At 40.7% G+C, this 17,851-nt stretch overlaps 3 protein-coding genes across 3 annotated transcripts; 1 reads left to right on the top strand and 2 right to left on the bottom strand.

The window, feature by feature from the left end:
- Positions 1–1,652: 1,652 nt before the first annotated feature.
- exosc1 (exosome component 1) lies at positions 1,653–6,210 on the bottom strand. Its single transcript, XM_028598870.1, has 8 exons — positions 6,104–6,210; positions 4,840–4,955; positions 4,479–4,553; positions 4,278–4,366; positions 4,147–4,180; positions 4,002–4,052; positions 3,155–3,239; positions 1,653–2,521 (listed from the first exon to the last, which is right to left on the bottom strand). The coding sequence occupies exons 1-8, from the start codon at positions 6,129–6,131 to the stop codon at positions 2,415–2,417; spliced, it is 585 nt and encodes a 194-aa protein (XP_028454671.1). The 5' UTR covers positions 6,132–6,210; the 3' UTR covers positions 1,653–2,414.
- Positions 6,211–7,327: 1,117 nt separating this feature from the next.
- On the bottom strand, positions 7,328–10,652 carry pgam1b (phosphoglycerate mutase 1b). The gene is made up of 4 exons (XM_028598190.1): positions 10,231–10,652; positions 8,808–9,082; positions 8,506–8,686; positions 7,328–7,961 (listed from the first exon to the last, which is right to left on the bottom strand). The coding sequence occupies exons 1-4, from the start codon at positions 10,367–10,369 to the stop codon at positions 7,792–7,794; spliced, it is 765 nt and encodes a 254-aa protein (XP_028453991.1). The 5' UTR covers positions 10,370–10,652; the 3' UTR covers positions 7,328–7,791.
- A 1,298-nt stretch (positions 10,653–11,950) lies between these two features.
- Positions 11,951–17,608, top strand: pi4k2a (phosphatidylinositol 4-kinase type 2 alpha). Its single transcript, XM_028597694.1, has 9 exons — positions 11,951–12,484; positions 14,364–14,564; positions 14,656–14,787; positions 15,062–15,215; positions 15,406–15,467; positions 15,575–15,674; positions 15,959–16,092; positions 16,281–16,340; positions 16,472–17,608. The coding sequence occupies exons 1-9, from the start codon at positions 12,146–12,148 to the stop codon at positions 16,631–16,633; spliced, it is 1,344 nt and encodes a 447-aa protein (XP_028453495.1). The 5' UTR covers positions 11,951–12,145; the 3' UTR covers positions 16,634–17,608.
- Positions 17,609–17,851: the final 243 nt, after the last annotated feature.

The raw sequence follows: 17,851 nt of genomic DNA on the forward strand, positions 1-17,851 counted from the left end.
TCTTCATCACCACTGTCGTCGGGGTGGTCATCGTCTGTTACCATGGCGGCAGAGCCTGCACCAGGAGCTTCCATGATATTATCAGTCATTATGCTTCCTCCTCTTCTTCTTTAGTTTTTGCCTATGTTTAATTTTATTTTTTATTTTTTTGCCGCTTGTCCACAAACAGGCATCACGTCACCAACTGGAATGCAGCGTGCATTATCCTGGCAATTTAGGAGCAATGATTTGCCAAACTTCCTTTTTTTCAGTGTAATAAATTTCTTCTGATATTATTTTGTAGTAACGAGTAACTAAAATGCTTAGGGGAAATGTAGCGGAGTAAAAGTATACATTTTATTTTGGAAATGAAGTGGAGTAAAAGTAAAAGTTTCCAGAAATAGAAATAACAAAGTAAAGTACATATATGTAAAAATTCTACTTAAGTACAGTAGTGAAGTATTTGTACTTTGTTACATTACAACACTGTTTAAAAGATTGCAGTGAGCATTAGTTGATCATAAGAGTTAGTGATTTCAGTAGGTCACTGTTTACACAGAGTTGGATTAAATGTTTTTTTAACACAAAAGTACATCCCTTAAATAGGGCTGAATGATTTTGGAAAATAATTAATTGCGATTTAATATGCAATTATTTTTTAAGCTTCGTCTTCTGTATTATTCAACAAAGACAAACAATAAATAATTGTATAGTATGAACACACAATTAGATAGATTAAACAAACTGTTTAATGAATTCTTTCCTGGAGGCCAGGCATGTATGTGATGATGAAATTAATAAATCTATATGAATGACATCTTTTATTTAACTACTTCAATCACAGTAATATATTAAATTATAATTTATTAAGTGACTTTGAGTCTGTGAAAAGCGCTATATATTCAATTTATTCTGACCAAGCTTGGTGTAAACATTCATATGAAAGTCAGAAAAGAATCACACAAACTAAAGTGCAGATTGTAGAAATATAAAAACAAATGTGGCTTTACCACACTTAGTATTTAGATTATTTAATTATTTACTATAATAAACATGGGGATTTCACTTTTTAAACACTGTCTTTGAACTTTACTAGACAGTTAAATAAGTAAAAATATAGTATATATACACACACAGAGGTGTATTTTTTTACAGCGCACACAGAGGAGCTGCCTCCAGCCCAAATAAAACCCTTAATTTCATTAAAATGGCTGTAAAAGTTTTAAACTACAACTTAAGTTGATGTTTTCTCTGCGGAGTGCAGACTGATTTGCTTTTGCGAGTCACATGACCAAATTGCAGCCTTTGCGATTAGGAAATTAGGAAAAAAATGCAATTAATAGTTCAGCCCTACCCTTAAACCAGTCTGGGTAATAAGACACATTGATTGCTTTAATAGTCATTTTATTTTGATCTTGCAGATAAATGAATGTAAAGTTAAGGAGGAATCAAAGTAGACTTTACTTCAAAAGATAAAATGAAAACATTTCTGCTTGCCTGTTGTAATCATTTAACGTTGACAATGTGCTAGAGAAGAAATATCTAGACTATCATATGTTAAACTTCAATATTCCACACATTGATAGCTGTGTTGTAATTCTGATTGAACATTAGGCTCTAAATCTCATTCAGTCTCCTTTTAAACTGCTGTGTGGACAACATTTGTCCAACAGTTTTCTTGAAACTGGAAGGGTCGGAAAGGAGTAAGGACAAAAGAGCCCGAGGAGATCGTTTTATCACTTTTATGGACAAAAAAAAAAATTTGTTGCATACATGACATGCATAAGAAGTTTAAAGTGCAGCATTTCTGGTCGAGTCCTCATTATCTCAAACCAATACTACAGCCACTGCCCTTTAAATCTCTCTGGTTACAAAATGCAGTCTGGGTGTTTATGCATCCAGCAACATGCAACAACTGCTTCATCCTTCAGGTAATAATGATAAGGCCATTATACTTAATAGCAAAACTTGAGTGTATCCTGCATCTGTGAAAAAGGCCTTTTTTGACTAGGTGCAAAATTCTTCTATGCTTTCAGCTTAGAAAGCTCGGCAGCTGCCATGTAACATCCTGAGTGAACGGAGTCAGACAGTTCTAATCAGGTTGCCGTCAGGCAATTGAAAGGCAACTTCAAAAAGCCAAGTTGTTGGCACATTCACTCACTTTGATTAAACATTGTTGCGAAATTGTTTAGAATATGTGCTGACAGTTTGGTCTGACCCGGTTTCAGTATTTTCAAGCTGGCACAATCAGATGATGACACAATGTGCAGAGGGAGAGCTATTTAAAAGAGACATGAAAGCAGAGGTAGCCAACAATATGCTCGTCGTCTAGTCTCTCAGAACACATCTGAAACAAGAGTTGGGAGGCTACTTGATGACAGTGAGTGAAAGATGGAGGGGAAGCTGTGTGTTCCTTGTGAAAGATAGAAGTTGTCTCATGCCTGCAGGTACTCCGGCTGCACGCGGGCCACTTTGCGAAACTCTTTGCTGTGCGTCCGTGGGCACTGCATCTCACACCAGCTGATGGGAACCATCTGGACACCTGATACACAAAAGAAAAGGTGATAACCTGAGACAAAAAGTCAACATATTGTATCATCACACTTATAACAGCACAACAAACATTCTAAAACCTGAAGATTTATTTGAAACCACAATTATAAAAACACTCATTACGCTCTGGAGCGTGCAACCTGAAAGAGAAACAATTTCGTCAATGTACAAGGTTAAGATGGGATTCATTTGGTGCTCATTGTGCAGAATTTCTGTAAGCAATACATTTTAATAATAATTTTTGAGTGTCGTCACTTTTATTGCTCTCAGAGGGGCAAAATAATTGAATTGAAAGCGCTGTAACTGCATCATGTCTCTCTCACAATGCTACACAAGAAATGCTTTGTTACTGGTTCAGAGATGACTAGATTGGCACTATTCTAAAACTCTGCCAAACGGCAACAACACTACAGCAAATGCTTGATAATAATGGCTCACTATGCAAATGGCTATCTACTGTCCAAAGTGACAATACCTGTCTGCAGTTATCTGGGCAGTAGCTCTTGCCCCACCTTGTGTTTAAACAGGATACTATCAGTCTGTGCAGTGCTGGAACCCTCCTGCGTTTCAAAGTTTTATATACAAAAATAAATAAACTGTGTTATTGAGCATTGAGAGTTACCTGCTTCACTGTGTGCCACCACCACACCCAGTTCATTCTCTGCTGTTGTCAACAGGTAGTTAGACTGCACGTCACCGAGGGAAATCTGACATCACAGGTTAAGGGTTATAGATACAGAGGTAAACAGCATACATCCACACTATTGAAGTGGCAACTGTTCTTTGAATTCACTCATAAGGAATATCCAAAGGCATTGTAAAAGTAACAAGTGAATATGTGCATTTGTCACGCTCCCAGAGATCATGACAGGGAACATGGCTGCATCTCATAACCCTTATTTGATAGCTCTTCTAGAGCAAGATTTGTCTTCCTTAGATGAAGGACCGTTTTGGACATAGTGTTGTATGAGTTAAATCATGTTCACTGTGCAGACAGGGGCTGCATCTTCTAACCCTTATTTGATAGCTCCTCGACTCCTAGGAGGGATCATCGAGGAGCTATAGGAGAGGATACACGAGAGCAGCCTTCCCGGAAGCCGTGCAGCTGAAGGAGTAGCTAACTCCGCCCAAACAGCTGACGGATTCATGTGACGCTTTAGAGGAAAGGACGTCTCATCCCTCTAAAACACATTTGCTCGTTGCCTCTTTCCTCCGATGATTTCCTCGCGTCTCTCCCGGGCCTCCTCGTGGGAGGGACTAAGATGCGAGGAAGGGAGGCAAGTGGAGGAGTCGAGGAGGCAATTTAAGGGTTATGAGATGCAGCCCATGACTTTGTTGTTTGGAGGTGATTTCGTTTACGATACCCGAATCATTCTGGGTTTAGGTAAAAAAGGCAAGCGATTCATGTGCTGAATAATTTCATCTTTCACTATTTATTTGTGTTAGACCCACGGGCAGGGGAAGGATACCACTTTCGCCAAGACGATGTCGCCAGGTCTGAAGCTTTTGTATATTTCCACCTATAACAATAAAAGCAAAAGCTTTACGCTAGGCATGCCATCTTAGATTTATGAGTAAACATATGATGATCTGATTACATGGATTCAAACACACCTTGTCTTTCTCTGTTGCACGCACATCTTCTTTTCTGGAGAGTCAGAGAGAGTGGGCTCAGTTTTGTGAATGACACAGGGAAGTATGACACAACACATTGTTTAACTATTGGAGACAGTTTCCGGGGTTACCTGATTGTTCCTCTGAAGCGGTCCTTCAGCGGTGTTGAGCCTACATAAAGGATGTGGACCTTTGCGAACCTGGGGTTGATACTGGTCACCTGTCCAAGCAAAGAACAGGGAGGCTCGAGACAAACCAAACGGTCGAAATCTAAACTGTGCAGGACCAGTGTATCAGATCATCGAAATATAGTATTGGATTCCATTGCATACCTTACAGGTGACGATTGCTCCTACATCGGGTAGTAGTTGCGTTTCTGTTTCTCTGACCACTGAGATCACTGGTAACTAGAAAAGACAAAAAGCTCATGTTTCAATGCACAAACAGGTTACACAAAACCAGTTTAGTTTTTATGATTCAACTTCAAAAGTTGTGAAAAATTGTGGGTCACTAATTACTCTGCATATTTACACACACACACACACACACACACACACACACACACACACACACACACACACACACACACACACAATTTCAGTTCAGTCACATGCACACCAATGTTGCGCAATCCCTTTACTCCGCCTTATTGTTTGTGCAGCTTTCTCCACCTCACCTACCCACACCCCTCACCTCCTCTCCCTCGTTTTTCTTGAGCACGTAGCCTGCTAGGGAAGAGTAAATGTAGCCGTGCCGAAGATATACTCCTGTGCCGGGAATACAGTCTTCTACGCTGCATAGCTTGTCACCTGGAAGAAGGGGAAAACATTGAGACAGACAGTACTGTTGGAGAAAAGTTGTACAGTATTTTTGTAGTGGAGGTGATCATCTCTGCTAAAAACTGAATACAATTATACACTTTTTTTTAAGATAAAACATTAGCTGTTGAAGTAAACGACCGGAGGCACTTTTTCACAAAGCAAATGCCAACCATTTCACAAGTGTGGCTGTTATTTCATGTGTCATCGGCTACCTGAACTGATCACAAGACAAGTAACATCAGGATGTGGTTGAACTACTACTTTGGCATAACCATTTTCTGCATTCACAGACTTTTAACTCGTCCTGAACAATTCTTGCTCTAGAATCACTTATCCGGTCCCTTTGAACCATTTAACCTTGGCATTACCATGACATGAAAATACTAATCGTGCCTAAGACAACTGACAGCAGCACCCCAGGCTACTATACTTTCAAGAACTGGTATTTACATTCAACTTTAACACATCGAAAAGGTCACTATCAGACCTTACATTATTGCTCGGTTTAAATTCTTTTAGTTTACATTCCCTACTGCCACCTATAACAGTGGATCTCACATGGGTAAGTCAAAACAAGTGAGAGAGGAATGCTGCTATCCTGCCTGAGGCAGTGGGCAGGGCAGGAGATGAAACATGCCGTGGGAAGTAAAAGTTAAGAGCCACAGCCCTGCAAGAGTACAGTAACGTAAAGATATTTACCATAAAAAATGTTGATATAATAGCGCTCAACTCAACGGAACCGCTGAGCTCTGAAACCAATTATTTCCAATGGCTTGCGCCGCGCCACGACGGCATTTCACTGCGTCGAGCAAAGCGCTAAACTTTGAGCACAGCGCGCTGTAATAATGTGCGCTGAACCCAGCAGCAAGTTGCGTTTGTTCTATTACACTCACATATTACAGCTAGCCATACATTTAGAAGAAGCGGAATGTAACGTTAACTGTGCTAGAAGCCCAAGCCCACACTACGCATGGCAGCTGGAAATAGTTAAGTGTTTTACACCGTCGGACTGCAGAGTAACTATAATTTATAGAAACACAGCGACATCCACAAAAGCCAACAGAACGACAAAACGGTCTAAAGTTTGATTTAACTACATCTTCAGTGACAGTAATTGCAATTTTACGGGATCTCACCTGGAACACACAGCTTCATGGGTGACATGTTTTCGAGAAGAGCAGATCCTCAGCCGATTGGCTGTGACGAAGGGCTCGAGTCAAATCTGATTGGCCGGTCGCACGCTGAGCGGAAGGAAAGAAGGACGGCTCGGTCCGCCATGTTTGTTGAGTCAAACATGTCTATCTCTTTGAATACATCCATGTGGCGGATGCGCCACAGAGCAACTCTCATAGAGAATGAACGGGGCTCCGCATGCAGGTCTCATCTACATCCATGGGTCTAATCCAATGCATCCACATCCGATCTACATAAATGAATTGAATAGGTTTAATATGTACAATTGTCTTCTTCTACAACAACAACCACATATAAAACATAATGTGTTATTATTGACAATTATTAAATGAGTAAAAGCTATGTTTATTTAGGATGGGTTTAGGATGATGGTATTTGTCAGTATGTACTAAATCATTTTAATAATCTAGTGATATTGTTTTTTATTATGCTTTACAATCTTACTTTCTGATTTGATTAGCTAGTGATGTTATTTAGCATTTAAATGCATCTTTCTTTTATTTGTAGCTGTCAGTGTATATGGTAAGGGTGGGGGAAAAAATCGATACAGCATAGTATTGCAATATCTTTTGTGGCAATACTGTATCGATACACAGACACCAAGTATCGATCTATTATTATATATGTCTTGGTCAGTTTGTCTGCTTGACAATCCCATTTTGTAGCAATAAAATTTAAGTGAGATGAACAAAAAAAAATTTCCCTTTGGGGGCATCTACATGATGCAAGCCTTCTGTGATCGCGCACCCCCCATCCCTCCTCCACACAGTTGCTAGTAGCCAAGGAGGATTAAAAAAAACATGGACTCTTCAGAAGAGGCCATTATCTTCACTTGAGTTTCTGTGCGCAAAAGTCGCTGGACGACACTAGTTTCTGAACATAGCCATACTGAGAAATACAAAGAGAGTTTTGTTTGAGCTGATAGTTAAATGTAACAGACATCATTAATATTAAAAAGTTATGCATTAAATATTTAAATAGTGTAAAAGGCTTTTGTGTGCTTTAGGACCTAATAATAAATAACCTAAAACCACTATAACCATTATAAACCAACCGTTATAAATGAGAGACTACACCAAACCAATTTCTCCATAACCATAGGATTCATAAGGACAGAGTGGACATTAATGCTGGAAGACTACGTCAGACAATGATACCAGATTTCATCACATAATGGCTCACAACATTTATTATTTTTCTCACAATGCCACAGCAAAAAAAATCAGCAGTGCATATCAATTGCCTTTTTAACAACAGCCAGTGTTTATTTGTAAGTTACACTGCTCCCACTTAGCAGTCCTACATGGTTCAGAAATGGGAAGGAATACCTGGGATGACTGCAGGGTAAGTTTATATTAGGTCCTATCCACTGGTCCCGAATTTTGCATTTTGGTCAGTGCTTAAACCATATTACAGCTGATATCCATTGTGTTATAAATGGCATGTATGTTTCGGCATGTCACAAAGTAAAGACCAATCAAATCAATAAAAATAAGGTGCACGTTGTGTGTCTGTGTACGCAAGTCTGTGATGACAGTGACAGTAATTTACCTTCTATTAACTTGATAACTGAACAGCACATGGGCAATGTATACTCTAGCTCATCTATGGAGGGGGAGGGGAGGAGATTCTATTTTTTGGCTTTGCCCTGAGCAGCCACAGCTTCCATTGCCTTCTTAACGGTCTCCTCATCTCCCAGAAACTGCATGGGTCCTAAAGGCTTCAGGTTCTTGTCCAGCTCATACACAATGGGGATACCTGTGGGCAGGTTCAGCTCCATGATGGCCTCCTCTGACATACCTGGGAAAACAGTAACAGACATGCAGAGCTTGGATGGATATGCATTTCATACAGCTGATCAGACTGAGACAAGAAAGTTTCATTTTAAAGTGTCCCTGAGACACATTTATTTTAGCCTTTTCAACACTTAGATGGACATGTAACTCTAAGTTAAAGCATTAGTAGAATTAGAAAATTTGACATACATACATACATACATACATATATATAAATAATTATTATTTTTTTTAATTGGTGTAATGTAATACTGTGTCCACAACAACTAGAAATACTCTCTGAGATAAATCACCTATGAATCCCATAGACCCATAAAAAACACATAGGCCTCTCCCAGTTTAGTTTAGTAAAATTTCATTCAATAAATTCAGCATCTGTAAACAATGATTTTGTAAAATAGTAAAATAATGAATTGTTTAATTATTATTATTATTATTATTAATTCCATTTTTTAAACAATATTGAAAGGAAACTTTCCAGAATGTAACAGGTGATAAACACTTTTGGCACTGGGCAGCAACTAAAAAGTCTCCGCTCTGTCTCTTACCCTCAAGATGCTTGACAATGCCCCGGAGACTGTTGCCATGGGCAGCAATCAGCACCCTCTTTCCCTCTTTGATCTGTGGAACGATCTCTTCGTTCCAGAAGGGCAGAGCCCTGGCGATGGTGTCCTTGAGACTCTCACAGCTGGGAAGCTGGTCCTCTGTCAGGTCGGCATAACGCCGGTCCTACAACAAAAGAGGGAGTTAATGTTGTCAATTGTGTTTTGGCGGTGTGGCCTTTCACTGATGTAATAAAGAGGTCTTCATTTGTCAAAGAGAAGGAGACAATGTGTTCCTGTGGTGTCACCTTGCTGATGCTCTGATAGAAGTCATGCCCTTCATCCATGGATGGGGGAGGAATGTCAAAAGAGCGCCTCCAGATCTTGACCTGGGCTTCTCCGTGTTTAGCTGCCGTTTCAGCCTTGTTCAGCCCAGTCAGGCCCCCGTAGTGGCGCTCATTCAGGCGCCAGGTCCGGTGGACGGGCAGCCACATCTGGTCGATGCTGTCCAGAACAAACCACAGGGTGCGGATGGCCCTCTTTAGGACTGAGGTGTAGCAAATATCAAATTCATAGCCAGCATCTGAGGTGAATAGGAGACAGGACATGAAAAAGACGGTAAATGTGAATATTCGTTGGCATGTGAGACAAAGAGAGAGGTTTATGTATACTTATAAAAGTGCAAGGCAACATACAATTTGTTTTTGTTAGAGGAATTATGCATCGTTTATTGTCTCTCTCTCTCAAAACATTTGCTTTTGCTTAGTCAGGGGCAGTGCTATCCCATGGGACACTGGCAGGCTGTAGGCTCTGCAGCATGTGCCTGCAGAGAATTTTTGAGTCATAGAAAACCAACCGGAGTGTGTGCCACACAAAAAGAAATATGTCAAATAAAACTGTCCTGGCCTTTACAGTTTCCCCTCCACGTAACCCTGCAAAGTCCAGCACGGTGAATGGCAAAATCTCACTCAGTAAATAGCAGTTATCTATACTGATAACGAAGGCATCTTTGCTCCACAGTCTGGCTTTGCACTTCATTATTCCTTCTGAATGACAGATTGAATGAATATTATCAGATGACAAAATTTAGAGTTGTCTCCTAACAGTCAAGTTATGGTAGAATCTGCTGGCTTGTTCACTATTTGTTACATCCAAATTAGTATGTGTTGGGGCTGTACATTTCAAAATGTTCCTACATTCCAGTAAAATCATCATATCAGTCATATCGGTCAGTATATGGCCTAACATGGCCAAACTGTAATTTATTAAAAAGAAAAATCTGAATGATTCTCTATATTTCTCTTGCAATATATTCTACTATTTCTACTGAAAATGGTTGAGGTCAGGAGATCCTAAAATAAGGAACAAATAATAGCGGCTGCCAGACTGTCTTGACTGATGTGTGGAACCATCACGGGCTCCGGGGAAAACGGGTCCAGCAGAAACTGTGATCTGTGCCAGACTGACACAAGTCTGATCAAACCATTGTCAGCATCTACATTGCCCTAGAAACGCGTAGCCTCCCTAGTTCGTTATACAGTTTCAAAGACAGCAACCATCCAGCCTAATAAACAGTCACTCTCTCCCCTGCTGCTGGCTCTTCTTGTGTCGCAGTGGGCCGCCGGCTACCTGTTTCCCCATCCAGAGTTGCATAAGCATGCTTGCAACGGCTTAATCCAATGACCGAGAGGAAGTCTGATTGGGCCCTCTGACATTATCTGGTAGGCCTACCTTTTAAGGCCTGTCCACCTCTCTTTGCCTCATGCTCCCCGGTCTCACTCAGGTCTGCGTCGAACCAGCCGCAGAAGCGGTTTTCCTGGTTCCAGCAGCTCTCTCCATGGCGGATCAGGACCAGTTTGTACGCAGCCATCCTCACACCGATGCCCTCTGCGCTGTATTTCCGGGAAATGTGGGGTAAGTGACTCTTCTTAAAGTGCGGCAGCAAGGTCCGCAGATTTGTCTTGATTTCGCCGCAACCCCAAAGACGGCTACTAAGAAGCGGGCGCAGTATTTTTGGTAGTCTGGAGGGATAATCTGTCGTAGCAGTACTAGTATAGAGTTGGCTGGTCTGTCCGAATTTGACGGATCTCACGACACGAGCGCTCTTCCTGCTGGTTTCCACCAATCAAAAGGCGAGCTGTGTGAGCCGGAGGAGGAGGGAGGCAGGAGGATGCGCACAGCAGCACGTCCACACGCCCAGCACTGCCTTTGTGAATCATTTAGAAAATCTGCCTTGTTACACAAACATAGGCTACAGTATATCATGAATGATGATTACCGTAGTAAGTGGAAAACATATACTAGAATGCAACATTTTCATCTTAAATGTGGTGTCCTATAACAGTATAATGGACTGGAAGACTATTAGCTTTTTATTTGCTCAACTTTAAGTTTGCTCATGAGGGATTTATAAGGACGTGGATTTGTGACTTGGACTTCCCCAGCTACAGACACTGACTGTATTACTCGTTAGATTTTTAACATAGACATTGTGGTTTGAACATCCTTCAATAGTCCCCCCCCCCCCCATGCTGAAGTGGCACTTGAGTATACATTTAGAGAGGTTCAGATATGGTTTGTGACCTTTGATCTTCCAATGGAGGGGTGAATAGAATAGTCGTTTGTCAGATGCTCATTGGTCTGGGACACACACATGCAAATTAAAAGAATTAATTGAGGAATGACTAGTGTCAAAGATAAAGTTAAAAGAATAGTTATTTTAATATTTTGCTTTAACCCCCCTTTGGTATAGATGATAATAAATGTACATTCTGTGAAAATAATGTTGAAACTATGGACCATATGTTTTTCTCATGTAATGTGATACAGACATTTTGGTGTGACATACATGGGTTAAGCAACAGATGTCTTCATTCCCAACCTCTTTCTCCTGTGACGATATAACATTTGGATTGATATTGCAAAGCAAGGGTGTTGAGCTCTGTACTAATACAATTGTATGTCTAGCTAAATTCTTTATTCACAAATGTAGAATTATGAAATCCTCTCCCAAATTTGTTGTTTTTTTAAATGAATTTAAAATGTACTTGAAATCCTTAAAAACTCTGAAAAATCCTAAAGCACAAAACATATATGATACCCTAAAACACTTCCCAACTTTTTCCTCTTTGTTTGAATGTTTGAATGTCTCTTTTCCCTTAATAACCATCCTTACTTTTGTTACTAAAACTACATGTATATTTCCTGTTTGTATTAAGTGCTGCTCCATCTGGCTATATTTTCCTTGTATCCCACTTTGTTATAACGAGTTTTATGCAGCCATGTTTGTTTGTAAATCTTAATATTTAAATAAAAAAATATATATATGGTACTGACAAATACAAAAAAAAAAAAAAAAAAAAAACATGCTCTCACGTGTCTTCCTTGGGCGAAATGGTCGTGTCCAATCAACGCTAGAGATTAGATTGAACGCTGATTGGTTAAAAATCAAAACACTCTACGAGTCCCGCCTCTTCCCGGAAGCTGACAGTCACCTGATTTTTCTTTTTCTGTTCCTTGTTAGCCAGCGTCAGTACTAGCCAACAAAACAATCGTCCCACTTACTTTCCCTCTTCTATTTCGTCCTCTTTTCTTTTTCTTCTCTTTCTACAGGAGTTAAAATAGCTCCTCGTCCACCTCCAAAATCATGGATGAGACGAGTCCGCTCGTCTCTCCCCTTCGGGACTCCGGTGATTTCAGCTACTATCCCACAGAGCCCACCAGCCCCCGGGGCGCGTTTGGAAGCACACCGGGCTCGGTGGTGCGTATCCCGGCAGGCAGTCCGGGGCGCAGCCGGGAGAGACAGCCGCTCCTGGACCGGGACCGTGGGAGCTCGCCGCGGGAGCCGCACAGGAACGAGTTTCCGGAGGATCCCGAGTTCAGAGAGATCATCCGAAAGGCCGAGCGAGCCATAGAGGAGGGGATCTACCCGGAGAGGATCTACCAAGGATCCAGTGGAAGCTATTTTGTCAAAGACTCACAGGGGGTAAGAAGAGACTCTTCTAACTTATATTACCAACAGTTGTCATGCTAACGTTGCCTTTAGCTGTCTTATGAATGATCTTTGGTACCTGAAGTTGTGTGTGTGTGTGTGTGTGTGTGTGTGTGTGTGTGTGTGTGTGTGTGTGTGTGTGTGTGTGTGTGTGTGTGTGTGTGTCTGTGTGTGTCTGTGTGTGTGTGTGTGTGTGTGTGTGTGTGTGTGTTCCAATGGCTGCAAGATGTTTTGATAAAAGTGTTGGTCGCTTCTACGAAAGGCCCTCTTCCAACTAGCCTGTGATGACTTGGCAAATAGGCTGAAATGCATGCCAACACAACATGAACCTCCAGTTTACACAATGAACAATAGAATATAACTTTATTTTACACTGACAGTGTTAATACTCAAAGTAATGAAATACAATCAACAAAGTTTAAAAAATAATAATTTTAAGAAAAGATCATCCTAAGTCTTACTTTTCCCTGTATTGCAAAAATTGGGCAAAGAAGTCTTAAGTGTCTAATCAAACAGAAGATGCTGAGGGAGCAGAAATGCCTGATTTGTTGCAGCACTTATCACTCTATTTGCTTTTTGACTAAGTATTTCACAAATTGCTACACATTCAAGACAAAACAGGGAATCAATGCATGGACATTCTTGGTGCATTTCTTCTTCGATTTGTCACCCTCGACTTTAACCGTGTCCCTGGATAAGACAAAAAAGCAGGACAGAGGACTTTGACAAATAATATGAATATGTGTATTTTGAGGCATAAATATAGCAAAAAATACAATTAAAACTGATTTGAAAAGAACTTAAATGTGGTGTCCTATAACAGTATAATGGACTGAAAGACTATTAGCTTTTTATTTGCTCAACTTTAAGTTTGCTTATGAGGGATTTATAAGGACCTCATGGAATATAACTTTATTTTACACTGACAGTGTAAATACTCAAAGTAATGAAATACAATCAACAAAGTTTAAAAAAAAAATAATTTAAGAAAAGATCATCCTAAATCTTGCTTTTCCCTGTATTGCAAAAATTGGGCAAAGAAGTCTTAAGTGTCTAATCAAACAGAAGATGCTGAGCGAGCACAAATGCCTGATTGTTGCAGCACTTATTACCACTCTATTTCATTTTTCTGTTTGACTAAGTGTTTTACAAATTGCTACACATTCAAGACAAAACAGGGAATCGATGTCTACTGACTTTTATAATGCCAGATTAATGACGGTTACCTTTGATCCTAGCATGCCAGATTAATGACGGTAAACTTTGATCGGCACTATGTGCCCCTTTCTTCACTCACTTACGGCTTAGAAAAGAGAAAAAAAGTATTCTAGGCTGCATGAGCTTTTCATTGCCCCCCACCTCTTCAGTTTCTTTAGTTAATCACCATTGTGCTAAATAGTCATGTGCTAGCTCTCTGTGAGGATATATTCTCGTCAATGACCAAGTTTATTGTGTATGTGTGTGTCATACAAGTGTTACACAATATGGGATTTTTAAATACAACTTTATAGTGACACCCAAAATCAAACACTCCCTATTGGCTTTAAATAAAGTTCGCAGCTCCACTTTTTACAGAGCACGGTGGCTGTGGAAAGCTTCAATTCATTTCAGCAACAGTGGATTTTAATAGTAACACATTGTACACTGTATCAGAAGTGTAATTTTAAACCACTCCTGCAGCACAATCCACCTCTCCACTGTCTCTCTGCATGCTTCAAGTTTACAGGGAGGACATTGTCCTTAAATTTGTCTCATACACAACCTAACCTTCCTTTCTTCTCTATTCCTAAACTTTCCTTTCTTAACTCCCTTTGGATGCTGCCTGTTTTCATGATTTTCCTTCTCATTTTCCCTACTCTGCTTCCCTCCACAGAAAATCATCGGCGTGTTCAAACCTAAGAATGAAGAGCCCTATGGCCAGCTGAACCCTAAGTGGACTAAGTGGCTCCAGAAGCTGTGTTGTCCCTGCTGTTTTGGCCGCGACTGTTTGGTCCTGAACCAGGGTTACCTCTCAGAGGCCGGGGCCAGCCTGGTCGACCAGAAACTGGAGCTCAACATTGTTCCCAGGACCAAGGTATGATCACACACAGTGCTGCCTCCCCACTACAAGAGCCACAAACCATTTGGCAAATACTGCCTCTCTCAATCAATCTTTTGCACTCCAGGTGGTGTACCTGGCTAGTGAAACATTCAACTACAGTGCCATAGACAGGGTGAAGTCTCGAGGAAAGAGGCTAGCCCTAGAGAAGGTACCTAAAGTGGGCCAGCGCTTCCACAGGATTGGACTGCCACCCAAGGTGATGAATTGTTGTATTACACAGGTGATTGCTTTCAGTGATTGATTTGTGTGTATTAGTGATCAAATTCATCCAGTGATCCGGGGCTTTCAATAAAAAAAAAGTATATCGCCATTCCCCAAGCAAAAAAAAAGACCAAGTCATTTTGTGTGGGGAGTTTAAGGGGGATTTTTCCTTAAACTCAGTTCAGTACATTAAGTGCAATGTCAAACAAAATTACCCAAACATCTACAGAATTCATGTGCGCTGCTGAAATATGTTGCTATTCCACCAGGTTGGCTCCTTTCAGCTCTTCGTTGATGGATACAAGGATGCCGATTTCTGGCTGCGGAGGTTTGAAGCGGAGCCTCTGCCTGAGAACACTAACCGTCAGCTCCAGCTGCAGTTTGAGCGGCTCGTAGTCCTAGATTACATCATCAGGAACACAGGCATGTAGTCACTCTGCTCAGCACTGTCAGAGCTGGCTCATCATTATAATGAAATATCTTTTATAGAATAGATATTGTTATTAAGATCTTGTCATACAGTCAACAACAGTCTTGAATTCCTCCATGGCAGCTTTTCTCTGGTTATTAGCTCTGTTTGAATTTTAGTCTTCTTTATGTTTTGGTATTCTAGACAGGGGAAATGACAACTGGTTGCTGAAGTATGACTGTCCCATGGACACTGGTGGGAACAGGGTGAGGAAACAAAGACACAGTTAAGAGTCTGATTGGCCATTGTCTGAAATGCTGACCCCAATGGCTGAATATGTGTTTATTTTATACCTATATATTTATCTCTGTAGGACACAGACTGGGTGGTAGTAAAGGATCCCATCATCAAGCTGGCAGCTATAGACAACGGCCTCGCCTTCCCCCTCAAACACCCTGACTCCTGGAGAGCCTGTAAGCACCTACAATGACATTGTCTTTAACCAATCACTGCTCACCCCTTGGCAGGATGCAATTCATTCTTTAAAAAAAAAAAAAATCAACAGTCTGCCATTGAACGTATCTCATATATTTCTTCATTACCTATATTTATCTATTTTATTGCTCTTGTTTTGGTCCCATCACGATTGCATCCAAAGTCTCTTTAAAGCTATTTTGTCACTGTATCATTAACTCTCCAGCTCTTTACAAGCAGTGTACATAATCATTACAACTCCGTTTCATTTTCCAATCAACAGACCCATTCTACTGGGCGTGGCTTTCCCAGGCCAAAGTTCCTTTTTCCCAGGAAGTCAGAGAGCTGGTCCTGCCCAAACTCTCCGACCCAAATTTTATCAAAGACTTGGAAGAGGATTTGTATGAATTATTTAAGGTATGGAGAGGGGACTAAGATTCAGCAACATTTTTATTCAGAATGAAGTGGTATTTATGTAAGCGAATGGAATGTGAGAATGTGGAAACGGATGCGGAAATTGAAACGGGAAAATGGAGAAGAGGATGACTCGGTCCTTTGGATGTAAACATGATGGATAACATATTGTCTACATATGTGTCTCACAGAAAGACCCTGGTTTCGACAGAGGACAGTTTCACAAACAAGTAGCCGTAATGAGGGGGCAGGTGAGTTTTCCCCTCTCTTCTCGACAGTGTGACATGCAACTAACTGTTCCTACTAGCATGGATCTTTTTGATTTAAAGCATAAATTCACCTAAGTGTTTTGTTTTAAACATTTTTTTTTTTTCATCCCAAGATCCTGAACCTGTGCCAAGCCCTCAAGGACGGTAAAACACCCCTGCAGTTGGTCCAGATGCCCCCAGTAATTGTCGAGACAGCCAGAGCACCTCAGAGAGCCAACAGTGAGTCCTACACACAGAGTTTCCAGAGCAGAAGACCCTTCTTCACCTGGTGGTAGGAGCGATGCAATGAGGATGAAGAGGAGGGACAGCAGGAAGTCGGAGCCAGGAAAGGAGCGAAGATTGTAGATGTGAAGATGGAAGATGGGGCAGAATCTCAGAGCGCAGGTTTTTGTCCTGAAAATGGAAATAATCATCATCCTCCCCTCCTCTCCTTATTGATGTTTTGGTTACAGAGAGTGAGTAAGTGGGTGGAGAGATGAGGCCAAAAGAGGAAGAATTTTACAACATATCTTTCTTTTGTTTGCCTCTGTGCCTTGCATAGATGTCATTGAAGAATGAACGCCTAAATGACCTTCCTGCGAGAGAGAGAGATTTTCAGTGCGGTGTCAGACTTTTCTTTTGGACTTCTGGGTGCATGTAATGTTTGCCCACACACATGCACACCGTTCAAAAGCCTCTCATGCGTTGTTTTTGGATGGGAGGTGTTGCATTCCATGTTTTTTTTCTTCTTCATACCTCTCTGCCTTTTTTAATATTCACCTGCATATTCCCTCCCACGCAGTATAAAAGCCCTGGCCTGGTTAAAGCAGTGGTGCCACTTGTGAAGATCAGCATTTTATTTTTTAAACAAATAAGAAGTGTTCATTGTGGTTAAGTCTTCAAGATTTAGGAACTGGGCTCTCATGGGTGTTTACACAGAGAACACAAGTCATGTGAACTGGATTCACAGTTACTCATTGCGCCTCTTTACAGTTTAGATCAGGATCTGAAAGTCATCTGGGGTGATGTTAGTATGCAGAGGCACACACACACTGTTTGTTGAGCTGAGATAAGTATGTCTGGCTCCCCTAGTATTTTCTTCTTCCACTGATAAGTTAAATGATTGGTGAAGAAGGTAAAGTGTAAGTAAACAACGAAGTAACGTCTTTCTGTACTGATCTGACATGAATTGTATTGTGACAATGCACTGTATAATTTGTATGTAATATTTAATGATAGATTATAATTAAAACGTACTCCATTAATACAAATGTGTGTGTGTTTGTGAATGAGAAAAGTTCAGTCAGACAACACACGTATGAAACATTCAGCCAGTGCATTACTGTATTCTGTTGATGTACACTGGGGAAAAGGACCACTGTAGGTCATTTTAGAAATGTTAAGAGTCCAACAATAATATCCTAATGGTCGATCAAATCAAGTCTTTAAACCTGCTATATTTAACAGTTTTATATCGACAATGGATCAAATGACTGTGTGCAGTGTGAAAAAAG

The sequence above is a fragment of the Perca flavescens genome, chromosome 2 (assembly GCF_004354835.1).
Source record: "Perca flavescens isolate YP-PL-M2 chromosome 2, PFLA_1.0, whole genome shotgun sequence".
NCBI classification, from domain to species: domain Eukaryota; kingdom Metazoa; phylum Chordata; class Actinopteri; order Perciformes; family Percidae; genus Perca; species Perca flavescens.

Bases quoted from the DNA above. Each gene is read 5' to 3' on its own strand.
- pi4k2a (XM_028597694.1), top strand. From the start codon at position 12,146: ATGGATGAGACGAGTCCGCTCGTCTCTCCCCTTCGGGACTCCGGTGAT. The intron at 15,216-15,405 runs GCATGTAGTCAC...TTGGTATTCTAG, and splicing joins TTACATCATCAGGAACACAG to ACAGGGGAAATGACAACTGG. The intron at 15,468-15,574 runs GTGAGGAAACAA...TTATCTCTGTAG, and splicing joins TGGACACTGGTGGGAACAGG to GACACAGACTGGGTGGTAGT.
- exosc1 (XM_028598870.1), bottom strand. From the start codon at position 6,131: ATGTCACCCATGAAGCTGTGTGTTCCAG. The intron at 4,367-4,478 runs GTATGCAATGGA...TTGCTTGGACAG, and splicing joins GAGCAATCGTCACCTGTAAG to GTGACCAGTATCAACCCCAG. The intron at 2,522-3,154 runs GTAACTCTCAAT...TTTGTGTATCAG, and splicing joins GGTGGCACACAGTGAAGCAG to GTGTCCAGATGGTTCCCATC.
- pgam1b (XM_028598190.1), bottom strand. From the start codon at position 10,369: ATGGCTGCGTACAAACTGGTCCTGATCCGCCATGGAGAGAGCTGCTGG. The intron at 9,083-10,230 runs GTAGGCCTACCA...TATTCACCTCAG, and splicing joins AGGTGGACAGGCCTTAAAAG to ATGCTGGCTATGAATTTGAT. The intron at 7,962-8,505 runs GTAAGAGACAGA...CTGTTTTCCCAG, and splicing joins CATTGTCAAGCATCTTGAGG to GTATGTCAGAGGAGGCCATC.